The sequence below is a fragment of the Vombatus ursinus genome, unplaced genomic scaffold (assembly GCF_900497805.2).
Source record: "Vombatus ursinus unplaced genomic scaffold, bare-nosed wombat genome assembly UNPS02009573.1, whole genome shotgun sequence".
Taxonomy (NCBI): Eukaryota; Metazoa; Chordata; class Mammalia; order Diprotodontia; family Vombatidae; genus Vombatus; species Vombatus ursinus.
Window position 1 is genome coordinate 28,242,699 of NW_020949351.1, and position 14,214 is coordinate 28,256,912.

The following is a 14,214-nucleotide window of genomic DNA, read 5'->3' on the forward strand; positions in this document are numbered from 1 at the left end:
ATTTGAACTCCGGAAGATGAGTCTTCCTGATTCTAAACCCAGTACTCTACCCACTGGACCACATAGCTGTAAACCATTACCAAGGAAACGAATTATACTGAAATCACAGTTGAACAAATATAAATATATATATTTTTAAAAACCGAGGTCACACATCCCAGGCTAAGAACTCTTGCACTATATCGATTCTATTCAAATTCAGAAACTATAATGTAGTTCTAAGATTGAGCACCTCTTCGAATCTTGCTTTCATATTTCCTTTTAATGAAATCAATTTGGTAGACTAAAATTATTTCTTAAGTGACTCTAATAAGCTGAAATCATTGTGGTACATAATTAAATCAAGTCTAAGCATTTATTAAGTGCTTATTACGTATCAGGCTTTGTGCACAAAGAAAGGTAAAGACATTCTCGCTTCTCAAGGAGCTCATGATCGAATGGCAGGGGAGACAGTATGTGTATAGCTATCTATCTGCCTGCCTGTCTGTTGTTTATCGGATAAATTTACATAGATAGAGGGTGTGTACTATGTTCTACTGTAAAGACAGCTATGGATAGGGTATCAAAAATAAACTGTATACTTATTTTTAAAATCTTCTACATGGCAACATTTTAGTATATTGATTCTGTTACTAGCTAGTTGAAAAAAATAAAAAGATGCTTCTTTTAAAAAAATACACTAAATGGTTTAGACTTTTTACTGATAGACTGACTTTTCTCTCTGGGTCAATTAGAAATAGAAAAAATTTTTAAAAACTCTATATAGTGAATATCCTTGGATGATCCTAGGAAAACAAAGCAAAAATTGTGATTTTCAACATTAGAGGCAAGAGAGACAGAAGTACTCTATATAAATTAGTTCAAATAATTTATTATTTTATTTTTAGGAAGCAGTAACAAGCACATGGATTATTTCTATGTATTAATATTACCTGGCTGAAAAGTAGTGTGAAATTTATTATAACTGGAGGGAAAGGGGGAAAATAAACAACTAATTATTTTGAATTAGTATTGCTTTACCCATTTGTCATGAAATATTTTCGTAACTCAAGCCTGATGACTATTCTAAAGAAAACAAACTATCAATTGTCTCATCACTAGTGAAATACAGACAAAACACATACATCAGGGTCACAATACCACAGTCATTTTATATTAAAATAAAACAAAATTAATATATCCATGGATGAGTTATGAAATATTCCTTTGTTAAAAATCACTGGTGAGAGTTTCTTTTGGAACAATGTTCTTGTGATCCTTAAGATTGCATGGACCAGGAAGATTCAAGATTTGACCAATGTGGTTTAAAATACTGATTTTTTTTAAAGAACTTAGAATCATAGCATGTTCTATGTAAAATAATGATCTTATGATTATGGAATGACTGAAAAAAATGTAGTATGTGAATGTAAAATAATATTACTTTAAAATAATAATACAGAATCAAAAGGATGAATGTGAAAATTTTATAGAAACTTGGGAAGACAATATGAACTAATGTAGAACTAAGTAAGCACAGATTAGAGAACAATAACCACAGCAAATAGGAAAACAGTGCTGAAGAGCATAAGAATTCAGATTTAGTGATAATTAGCCAATCTTGATTCAAGAGGATAGATAAAGTATTTTTCTTTCCTCTCATTAGCATGGCAGTGCTCCATATGCTACAGTTACAGGTACATGCTGCTAGACATAACTAACATGTTAGTTTTTACTGCTTGGGAGGGAGAGAATGGTATTAGGAAATGACCATTATGTGCAAATCATCAATAAAATATGTTTTAAAAAAGAAAATAATGATCTTATATAGGTCTACTTTTCTTCATAACGTTTAAGGCATATATTCTGAAAAGATAAGAAATACGTGAACAGTATGTAAAAAAAAAACATACCCTCATTACCAATTAAATGACATGCAGATTCACTGAATGTTCCAGGTAGGCAAAGAGTGCTCATGATTTGTAGTATAAGTTAAAATAAATCTTAATTAATGATTTCAAACTTATTCTGATATATTGACTTGAATTATTTTAAAGAATATTATACATACATTATCCTTACTCAAATGCAAATCTTTTATATGTCTTATTTCTCTCTCTCTCAAATATGTATACACACATGCTATAAATATTTGCACTTTTCAGTGATGTATATCAGTCAAGATACTGCTCTTTGCCTTGAATCCCAGACTTTCTTTCTCCCTAACTAGTGACAAAAGACTTTTATTTCCATACCACATGTCTCCTTTCTACTTCCTCCATATTGTCATTCAGGGAATCTATCCTTCCTAAATCCCTGAAATAGGCTCCATAAATCTTTGGCATGATCTTTATCTTGAGATAACTTTTTGGCTCTAATCACACCCGGTGCTGCTCATGCCAACTTTTATGCTGTCTAATGTTGAGCTGAAAATTTCACACAGGTCCCATTTGAAGATATATAAGGATATTACAAGATTGCAAATAATATCTACAACCAAACTCCACTAACTCACTCCCTATTTTTGAAAAAGATTTTCCAAGTGTAGAGTTAAAATAAATCAAACCAATATATTATTTGTCATAAATTTTTGCTCTCCTAGGTCAAGGGAAGCAGGAAAGTATATATATTAAAAAGAGTACTGGACTTTTCAATCCAAGTTTGTCACTGGCCAGCTGTAAGGCCATAGATGATCCATGTACCAACTCCAGACCACAGTTTCTTCATCTGTAAACCGCAGGGTTGGCCAAGATGATCTTAAATTCTGAGTACTCTTTTCATGTGCCTCTCAAAATTTTTCTGCTCCTTGGTCAAGGGAAGGCAAGTGGCATAATGAAAAGAAACAGGACTTGACTTAAAGTCAGGAGACCTGGATTTTAATTCCTACACTTAATAGCTGTATCATAATGGACAAGTTACTTAACTATGAGCTTTACTTCCCCATCTGAAAAATGAGAATGATGACACCTGCTTATCTCATAGGTTTGTTGTGAAGGAAGTTGTCTGTGAACATAAAAGTGGCACACATATTGGACTGAATATTATGATTTCTAAATGGTTCTTTAGACAATTAACTTATTTGACTAGAAACAACTACACAGAGCTCTTAATTAGGGGAATATCAATTTACTGTAAAGTCAAAGAGATGAGAAGCCCTCAGGTCAATAATGTGCTGGCTATCGTAAGCCCTATTTGACTATACAATCACTCCCAACATTCTGTAGACTTCAAATAGTCAAGCAACAAGTTAAAGAGTTGTTGACTGAACTTTATTTCTTGCAAATTAATTAATCATATAGATTTTTAGCTCTATTGCCAGGAAGCCAATCTAAAAGTTGTCATGGAAATTTTCCCCCACTGCTGATCTCTACTGCTAATCCACATTCTGGTTCTAGTGTATTTATTATCTATGAAAGGTAACACATGCTTGGAAACAGAATTGACTTTTTAATCTGAGGAGTTGTGGGGAAAAGAGAGAAGTGGCTATGTGAGAAGAGAGAAAGGGGCAATGTTTCAGGGAAGAGCTGCTTAGAGCCTTTATTTAGTTTACAGTCTAAAGTCTCAGCTCAAGTACCACCTTCCTAAGTCCCCCAGTTGCTAGGACACTCCTTTCCAAAACTATTAAATATTCACTTTGGTATATTATGTACATGCTTATATATGTACATATTATCTCTCCAATTAGAATGAAAGCTCCTTGAAAGCAGGGACTTCTGTCTTTGTATGCTCCGCACTTAGCACTGTGCTTGGCACACAATAATTGCTTAATAATTCTTTCAACCAAAGTCTTTGACACTGTTAAATAATTAGTATCAGAAACTGGTGTGAGTTTATTAGCAGAAAGCACATTAAATATGCATTACAATCTACTTCATTGCTGTACCTCTGGGATTATGGAACCGTTCTCTAAGACTTAGAGCTGAAATGTCATCTGTGTGTTGCCGCCACCTTTTGAGTGTGAATTCCTTGAGAACATGAACTGGTTTGCTTCTCTATTTGTATGCCTACTGCTTATCACTGTGCTTTCCACAAAGTAAGTGCTTAATAATTGCTTTTTCGTTTTTTTATTTATTGTTACTCAATTTTTTTAGAATAGTTGGATTCATTAGATGTTAGGAAAAAATGTTTCTAAGAACCTTGATGTATGGATGAAAGAAATATTGTAACAACATCAACAACAATACTGCTAGATGACCTGTGTGTTATAATTCTTATAAGATAAATACACCAAATTCATTTCAATAAGTATTTGTTGAATGTTTACCATGTGCCTAGACCTGTTAGAAACTATAAAGCTACAAAATCCCTATTCTTTAACCTTAAGCAGTTTTGACAGAGATACAAGACTTCTTTGCTCAACCATGCACATATGTATATACATTTGTACTTTTGAATCAAACAAGAAGGAAAAAAAATTAAGCTTGTACTATGCTAAGAGCTAGGAATACAAATAGGAAAAGGGAAATAGTCTTGAGTCACAAGAAGCTCACACTTTATTTTGACGAAAGAACACACAAAAGCTAAACTGCAGTGAAGACTGAAAGGTCCTAAGTGTCGACATCACCAAAGCAGTTACATAAATTAGATGGATGACAATATTTGAGGATTGTAGCGTGTAGAGCCTGGGCAGATGGTGCTGGTAGTCCTCCATTTCAAGAGAAGGAATAGGTTTGACTCCCACCTCATTTGAGCCCTACGAACAATCAAGAAGCCCAGGCGAAGGCAGAAGGCAAGAGAGGAGAGTGCTCTTGTAATACGTACATGGATTGGTACCTATATGTAGTAGGCAGGCTTTGTTATAACTAACAATAATGAAAACTTAACATTTGTACAGTGCCTAAACGGTTTCTAGTTACCTTCACAGATCCCCTCCTGATTAAATCAGAATACTGCTCTCATTTCAAGGACAACAATGACAATGTTTTGTTGGCTCTGCACTGCTGCTGCTGGGTTCCCCCTCAGGGACGTTTAATTTACTGTGGGAGTACAGGCACTGGTTCTGGGGGAAAGGCAAAGTTCAGTTTTGAAAATCATATTTCCCTCTTTTAGGAAGAGATATCTCAAACCTTGGTTTTGAATTATTTGTACTACTATCCAGGATATCCGTGATAACATACCAATTTGATAAGAGATGTCAACAAAGGCAAGAACAAAGAAAGACCTGTTGTTTTGACATGAGTGGGAACAAGTTTGAGAAGACTCTTGCTAATGGCCTCTTCCTTTCAAGATAACAGAGACATTTTGTCACTGAGTTCAGGTACTGATGTTAAGCTAGCTTGTAGAGGCAATCTAATTCTCCTCTAAGTATTATGCCTGTGTTGGGGTGCCCCACTCCACCCCACCTGCCACACCCCCCCAATGGATACTAGATGAATAGTGATGCCTACTTAGGGCAGCTTAGGTTAAGTAGTAAGCCAAGTCAAGAAGCATTTAGTAAACATCTAATCGATGCCAGGCTTTGTTACAAGCTGGGGAATATTAAAAAAAGCAAAAAACAAAAAAAAACAAAAAGAAAACACCAGTCCCTGTTCTCAAGAAGCTCACAGTCTAACAGGAGAGACCAGATACAAACAACTAACTATAAACAAGATATGTTCAGTTATGTCAGACTCTGTGACCCCATTTGAGGTTTTCTTGGCACTAGAGTGGTTTGCCATTTCCTTCTCCAACTCATTTTACAGGTGAAGAAGCTGAGGTAGACAGAGTTAAGTGACTTGCCCAAGGTCACACAACTAGTGTCTTCGGGTGGATTTGAAACCACAAAAATGAGTCTTCTGGACTGTAGGTCAAGCACTTTATCTACTGCACCACAGACAAGATAAAGAAGGGATAAACTGGAGATAATTTAGAGTGAAGGCACTATTATTAAAGGCTTATGGTGAGCAAGAATAATTGAGGGAAGCTGAGATATTAAGATCAAAATCTATTACCAATGTTTCAAATATTAAAAAGCTAAGGCTAAGTGGGGCAGGATGAACCTTGACCCATGGACTATCTTGGGGGTAGAAAAAAATCTGAGACTCTGCTTTCCATAGAAGAAGAAATTAATCGTGGGGGAGATGAAAATCCTCAACTTCCACTTTCTAGTAATATACTTAATATTTTAAATTAGAGTAAAGATTAAAAGCAAAAAAAAAGTTTTCTGAGTATACTTTTTCATTTAATCATGATAAACTCCACTCATTTATAAATATTTTTATGTTATTTCTCTCACATGATTTGTCTCTTTCCCTTTCCCTGTTCTCTCATTTTCTGAGTGTGCACAACTCTAGGCAAGAAAATTTCCTAAACCAAAGGAAATCAGCTACTCTACTACAACGTAATAGACTGAAGAGAGTTTCTGGGGGTGGTGTGGTGGATAGTACCCTTCTTCCCCCCATTACCTTCTATCATTCAATCAAACAACACACAGTTATTCTGTCTGGTCTCATGGGAATCTGCTCTCAGACAAAACACAAGTAGCTGCGTTTTTGGCTAGGGTTTCCCCTAGTCTTGATGTGTTTTATATCCGTATTTTGTAATCTTCCCATTTTCTAAAGAGGGACAGACCTCTTTTTCTTCAACATTTTAAAGCCAAACTAAACAGAACCTGCTTTAAACAAACCTGTAGTTAGAGTGGTTTCCTCATGAAAGCTAAGGAGTCTTCCACTTAGGCTTAAAACAAACGACAGCAAAAACCCACAATTATTTGATTCAACAAAATATTGGCCAACTCACAAACTTTCCCTCAATTCTTCCCAGACTTAGAATTGTAAGTATAATTGCAGCAGAGAACATACAGTGTTATATGGCTCATTTTGGTTTCTATATTTAAATCCTCTCTTCTTCATTGCCATTTTTTTTGGGGGGGGGGAAGATGAGGCTTCATCTTGGAAGGGTTGCTATCTGCCATCAGGTCCTGAGAAACTAAGGTCATTGGTGCAGTAACATACACTATCTCCTAAATGCAAACACAAAAGTCAAAATCCTTGTGTTCACATCTAAACACACACACACAAACACACACACACACACACACACACACACACACACCTGTATCTATCTAGCCTTGGTCAGAGAAGACAGCACCCCAAAGCCATTTATGACAATTCAAACAATTCCCTTAATATAACCTGGTATTTTGTTTAATTCTTTGCATATTTATTGATACTTATTTGTATATAGAGAATTAGCTGTCTTTTCTCTCTTTATACTGTAATCCTCATTGAAGGTCAGGATTATATTACTAATAGACTACAAAACATTAACCTCATTAGTCCTCAAGGATAAATAAATTATATTGACCACAACAGCTAAGATTTTTTTTAAAAAAGTTAAAAATGTAAAAAATATGCTGAGTTGAAAGTTAACAGTTTCTAGGACAAAGTAACTTTTATAAGGACAAATGTATACATCTATATGGGAGAGATGGGGCAGTATCAGTCTTTTACCACCTACTCACTTAACTTAGGAGCTAGATAGTTTTTTCTTAAAAAAAAAGTAATCACATTGGAATCTGTGGATTAAAAAGGCAAAAACTATTATCACAACTGTTTTTATGGATAATAATTGTAGTGTAATGAATATATTAATAATGAATTCAATATCTTGAGAAAAAAATCTGTCTCAGAATAAAAAAAACAAACCACATGTTTGTGTATGTCTATATATATATATATGTGAAAATATGTATTTTACGTGAAAATATGTATTTTACATATATAGACATACACACACATACATATATATACATACACACACTCATAAACTCTAGTTATAGCTAGACATGTAACTCTTGAATTTAAGACAGCGTGCAAAGTGTCAGGACCTTCTTCTAGGAGAATCAGATAAGCACCATGGTATTAACAATGTACTTTCAAAACAAAAACAAAAACAAGAACAAACAATGGTTAGACAACTGTGTAATAATACTAGAAGTAGAGGGACCATGCCAGAGGGTGAACAGATTATGTGAATTGCAAACACAGAGAAACAAGTTTCAGGGGAAGGAATGTCAGAGCTAAGAAAGACTTACTTGTCATACTTGACTCAGGGCAAATGTTCTCATATACATTTATTTCACTCCTTCATTTAGGAATGTATCTATCATGGAAAAAAACTAGATTTTCTCCATAGCTATATTTTTCCTGCTTTTGCAAAGGTGAAATTCTAAACCAGTAAAAAGAGCCTAATAGGGGAGGCAAGAGTGCTAATTGGTGCTAAAAGGAGGCTGTCTTACCATACAGGTATCTAAGTCTTCCAAGCGCTCTATTTCAGTCAACTCCTCCACAGTGATGATGGAGCGTTTAACTGGCTTTTCCTCAGTCAATTCAATCTCCAAGGCCTCTTGTTGTGGAAGTTGTTTGCCTCTCCTGGTAAAATGGTCAGCCTAGGGGGAGAAGAAAACATGTCAAATATGCACAGAGTGAGGTTAAAAGATGAGGAGCAGGAAAATTTGGCTGTTAGTACACTTGTGGCCATCCTCCACTAGATGGCGCAATGGGGAGCAAGGTTGGCAAGCAGATAGTCCTATACTAAAGATAGGTAGCCATTTCCCTTTTGCCATCCCTATATATCCCATGTTGTTCTTTCGGGGATTTTATTAGGCACCTGTTGTGAGGCAATTTATCTCTATGTTGAATACTGAAAAGGTGTTGGCTGAGGGCAAAAAAATGACCTCAACTCTCATTTCAATAAAGCAAGATCTGAATGGAAGAAACTCACTAGCAACTCTTGTCTTAACTACTGTCGGTTCACAAACTACTTGTTAGTTTTAATTAATTCATGTTAAGAATGTAATTTGAGATGCACACCATGAATTGCCAGTGTTGTGTTTTGGTTCAATGTGCTAAATGTGCAATCAAACAGCAGGATGTGGGAGATGTTGTGATAAGAAATATGCACCAGCACTGAGCTGATCTTCAAAATAAAACTAAGACTAGTCAATTCTATGGAATTTTGAGGTGAAAGGAGAGGAAAGCAATTTTGAACCATTCTTTGGGTACTCTGGGATAAAGTAGAGAGAATTTCATAGCTTTTCAAACTTTACTTCAACAACTAAGTTTCAGTTTGAAATTACTTTTTCTTTATTACAGTGATTATGCTCTCTCAGTCATCCTCCAAATTCAGAAGCACTGACATAAAATTGAAACTCAAGAAAGTGAAAATATTTCCAAAGAACCATTTTTCTAGGGGAAAAAAATAAGAAAAAAAGTTTCTAAACTATGTGGAAAGGTCAACATTTCTTCAGTGGTTATAACTCTACCCAATGCCAAAATACACATATGAAAAAAGACAAACTACCAAAAATCAATATGAAAAGTAAAAAGTGTAGTCAAACATTTAGATTCCACAGTGCGAAATGTCCATTGTCATAAAGAGTGACATTTTTCATCTGTATGTTTTGTTGATATGTAATTTGCATCATAAATAAATTTTGAGGTAAACTTTGGAAGGGTAACACACATACACACACGCCACCTTAAAACCTGCTTGCAACGGGAATGTGTTGCTTGTTTATTCTTTGTTATAGAGAATAGATTCAACTGGAAAAGTCAAATGGTAAATATTCTTATTCATGGTAGGTTGAACTGTAACCCCCCTCCCTATTTTGACTCATTTTTCTCACTAGAAAATAAATGTAATATAGGTCCCCTGGAGTTTTGAGAATGGTAATCTTTTACTTCTTACACAAAATCCTATGACCTACTCCTTTCTTATCCACTAAGAGTTACACCACTCTATAACTAGACTGTTGATTCATAATCAGCTCTTATGTACACAGTTGAAATTTCTTCACTGGAAGAAACTTTTCTTATAACCCATAACTTGCATGGAAGGTTTCCACTTCATTATGTTATCTTTAGTATTCAAGTGTCAGGCTACAACCATAGTTGTTAAACCTTCAACTCTGCCTCAGGGGATTCTCTGAGCTCCAAGGCAATGACACAAAATTTCTGAAATATTATCTCTCATATGTCCTATTACTGAAAGTGAAATCCTTTACTTTGCTATGAACTCTAGTTTCTACATAAGTGAAATTTAAATTTCTACCTTTGCAGCATCTCCTAATGCCCCACTCAGAAGTCAGTAGCTATCTCTCCTTTGAACACGCGCATTTTATTTTAGGCATTTTCTTTTCACATCTAAATATTTTATCTTCTTCCTTACTTTAAAGTATAGCCTATTCTTAAATATCCATGTGTAGGATAAGATGAACAAAGCTTAATGAAATTAAGATGACTAAGCCAATTTCTAGCTTTGGTCATCCCTTACCAAACATTTTTATCTAGGTTACTAAAAAATAGCAGTCTAATTTACTCTTTTCCCTCCCCATAGTTTAGTAAAGGCACAAGCAATCAATGGAAGAGCCAGAATGCAAGAAAGCAAAAGACTGGATAATTAAAAAACTAGGTAACATGACTTGGGACTGCATCATTCATAAACTGGATAACATGACTTAGCAGTATTATGAAGGAGAAAGTATATCTATGAAGCTATAGAGCTAAAAAGTATTGTAAGATCATCTTGTAACCATGCATATTTTCAGCTCAAAATTCTGCCAGCACTCACCAGTTTATGATGGCAGTGTGAAAGGGCATCCAAGATTTCATCTACAATTCGGTCAGAGAGGAAAGAGGCCACTGTCAGCTTCACTTCACTGTGTGAAAAAAGAAAAGAACGCCATAGAAGCATTTTAATTTGTACAAGGGAACTCCCTTCCAGTTTTGATTCTAGGCTGATATGATCATCAGTGACCCAGTTACCATCTCTGAAAATGGAATATAAGAATGTATGAGTAGGGCAAGGGACTTCTAAAAATAATCCTTACACACTCCAATAAACACAAAAGTAAGAGACTTTCTTTACCAATCTCAACCTGCCTTTGCAATTTCAAAACTCAAGATCTAATGTTAGAAATAAAAAACATCTGGTTAAAGGCAAACATAATAGGGACCATATGTTCAATTTGCCGAGGAACAATTCATCCATTGACAAGAGTGAAAACAAACCAGGTCTGGAATAAATTAAGAAAATCTAGTCTGGTTTTGTTAAGACTTGGTTATTACCTTAATACCCACACTCCTTCCTGGCCTCTGTTTTGCTCAGTTTTACAAAATAAATGATATTGTATTCTACCCCTGCTAATCTTGGCCATCTTGCACACCTGCATTGGGGGGCATTTCCAAAGACAGGCTCGGTTTAGAACCGCTGTTCTCCTTCTGCCTTTGCTACTAGATTGCTGTGCCATCTAGGGCAGGTCACTTCAATTCTTTGGACTGCGGTTTTCTCTTTAAAAAGAGAGGTTTGGGGGAGATTGGTCCCTTCTTGTCCTAGTAGTAGGCATCAATTTTTGTACCCCATGTCTAAGATGTTCAGTGAAAGCACTAATGTTCTCTTTCAGTGGCTCTCTTGTTTTTCATTCCCCGGAAGGAGACTCAGAAGCATCAGAGCATAGCTTGTGTGTTTCAGTAACAAGGAAGCTTAATCCCTCTAATTCCCATTGGATCACTGATAATTTAGGTAGCAGTTTCACAGTTAAGCCTTTATGAGGAATATACATCCATGAGTGTTTTCAGTTGTGAATGATCCTATACATTCACAGATGTGAACCCATGTGGTAGCCCCAAACCCCAACACCACTGAACAAATTCAGCAAGCTTCTGAAATCAAAAGGGTTTTAGTTTTCCTAGCAAGGCAAAGGAGATACTGAACAATAATAATAATAGTATCATATTATAAAACTAAAATGGAACACAACCATGCCCATCATGCAAAAATCTCCTCTAACCCAAGGACAAAAATGTAAACAAAGACACTGAGGCTTTGAAAGTTCTTTGGCAGTGCAAAAGGAGAGAACTGGAAGCATCAACTCAATGATGTTTTAGACTTAAGTTTTTCCAGTCTAAGGATTAAATTAAAAAAACAAAGGCTTCATTAAGTACCCCTGGTAAGGTCTTCATGTTTGCTCTGTCATACCTTTGCTATTTTTTCCTCAGCACATAAGGATAACCCACGTAAAAAAAAAAAGAAAGCTTTTCATTTTTTTGACTAAGGTAAAAAGAATTTTGTTTTCTTGTACCCTTCAGATGTCAGTGCTAAAAAGGAAAGTCTCTGTAAGAAATGCATCTGTATGCATGCCTCAGTAACTATTCTTCTACTAGGATGGACACTGAGTTTATCATTTATTTGCCTCAGCTAGCCCTAGCTTGTAAGGCTTTTATGGAAAATGGATCAAGGCAACACACGTGTGCACGCTTGTGCGTGTGTGCATGTGTATGTAGTAGACTGATTCCCAAAATGAAAACTGCATTCAAGTCATAGATTTGGAGTTGGAAGGGACCTCAAAGTCCATCTTGTCCAGGTTCCGAAACTTATTTGGCCTTCCATCCCCTTTAAAAAAAAATTACTTAGCACCACCTCAACTCCCCAATCTACTTTCTTTAACCCTTTAACAGTTAATAATTCAAAAAAGTTATTTTTTTGAAATGATGCATCTTAAATTTAATAATTTATTGTAAGTTTGTGGGTTTTTTTCCTGCATTGAAATTTTGATGACACAATGTCATGTAACCATATAGTACTGCATTGTAAAGAAGTCATTACATGCACATACTAATGCCAATGCATGCTGAACTTAACAACAATGCCTGCCAACATTTGCTTCTTAAGACGTGACCACTGATTGAGTATAACTAGCATTTTGTGTATTTATTTGGAAAATAATGTAATCACTACGACTTTAACTCTGATATTCAACAGATGAAATATGTACGAATAGCTTTTCAAAATTTTCTTATCTTCTCTTCTTTCCTTATGCCTCCGCAGCCCCCTTATTTTCAATGCCCTTCAATGGCACCCAAGACCACTACTGCACCTGTGGATCATTCTAGCACCCTATGGGGGGGGCATTGCCCACTATGGTAACCTATAATGAGTCCAACACATTTTACAGATGAAGAAACTGAGGCCCATATAGGTTAAAAGACTGTACTCAAGTTCACAGAGGAAGTGAACCTCAGAGATGAGAATTGAACTATGATCCCCTGACTGCAGAGAGAGTTTTCTTTGCACTTCATCATCCTGCTTCCCAATCTTGTGAAGTCCAAGAATCAGAAAACATTACATAATGGACATAATAAAGTTTCTGTTCAACTCAACTGGCTCAACACGTCATCTTTTTTGTTAGTTCTACAACTTTACAAAGACTTGGCTGATTTTAACCAGATTTGAAACTTCACATTGTACTAAAGGTAATGAATATATACCCACACTGGAGTGGGTGTTCTCTTGGAGGTTTGATTAACAGTCTTGAAAGAAAATGGTAGTAACAGAAATTCTAAATGGGATATTCTCAATAATTTTGGGGGGAATTTCATTGAAATGTTGTTGAGTGAAATAGCAATTAGTCAATAATTCCATACAAGTCTTTGAATCTCTCTCCCTTTTTAAAAATCCTTTCAGTGACCTTGGTCAATTCCTTTCCTGTTCACAATCAGGTATCATAGAAACTCATTGAAAGCAGCATATTAAATGTGAGACATTCTCATAACTGCAGAATTACTGTTTCCTCCAAATTGCATTGTTTAAATTACAAATACAGTTGTCCCTTCCACACTCTGACTTTTCCCATTGTGATTTTTAATATATTTTGGGTTGGCATAAGAAATTAAATAGGAATTTTGGGGGAGTTTTGTGGAAACTGCAGATGACACTCAACAGCCAGCAGACAACACAGAGCCTATGATCAAATAATTAACCCAGATTGTACAATAAGGTACTGTAAACACTCCATAAAAGAAAAAAAGCAGACTTCTCTGGTATGAAGGGAGAGCCTAAAAATTTTATGCAGATTTTCCAGATCTCAGGGGCACTGTGTCCCTAACCCGTGATGTAGAAGGGAATACGGTGTAGCATATTTCAACTATGGAGGCGAGAGCAGCCTGGCGTACTACAAAATGTCCTAGAGATCCAGGTTCAAATCCTGGCTCTGGCACATGGGACCATTGACAGGTCTTTAAATTTTTCTGAACCTCAATTTCCACATTTGTAAAATGAAGCTAATAATATAGGGGACTGCCAACCTCACAGAACTCTCAAGCAGAATGGATTTTGAAGCAGTGTAGAAATTTGACATTATTAATTAGTGAATTATTTGTGCTACTTTTCCCTGCTATGTCCTATGGTGATGTAATTGCTTGTTAGCCCATCAACTAACTAAATCCGGAAGGAAAGGCAGCAAGATATAATAGAAAG

At 35.6% G+C, this 14,214-nt stretch overlaps 1 protein-coding gene across 1 annotated transcript in view; it reads right to left on the reverse strand.

The window, feature by feature from the left end:
* Positions 1-14,214, reverse strand: part of CARMIL1 (capping protein regulator and myosin 1 linker 1) — a 366,062-nt gene that overhangs the window by 48,505 nt on the left and 303,343 nt on the right. Inside the window, 2 exon segments of the mRNA XM_027852377.1 lie at positions 8,198-8,347; positions 10,531-10,618. Of these exon segments, the coding sequence (XP_027708178.1) occupies positions 8,198-8,347; positions 10,531-10,618 (238 nt within the window).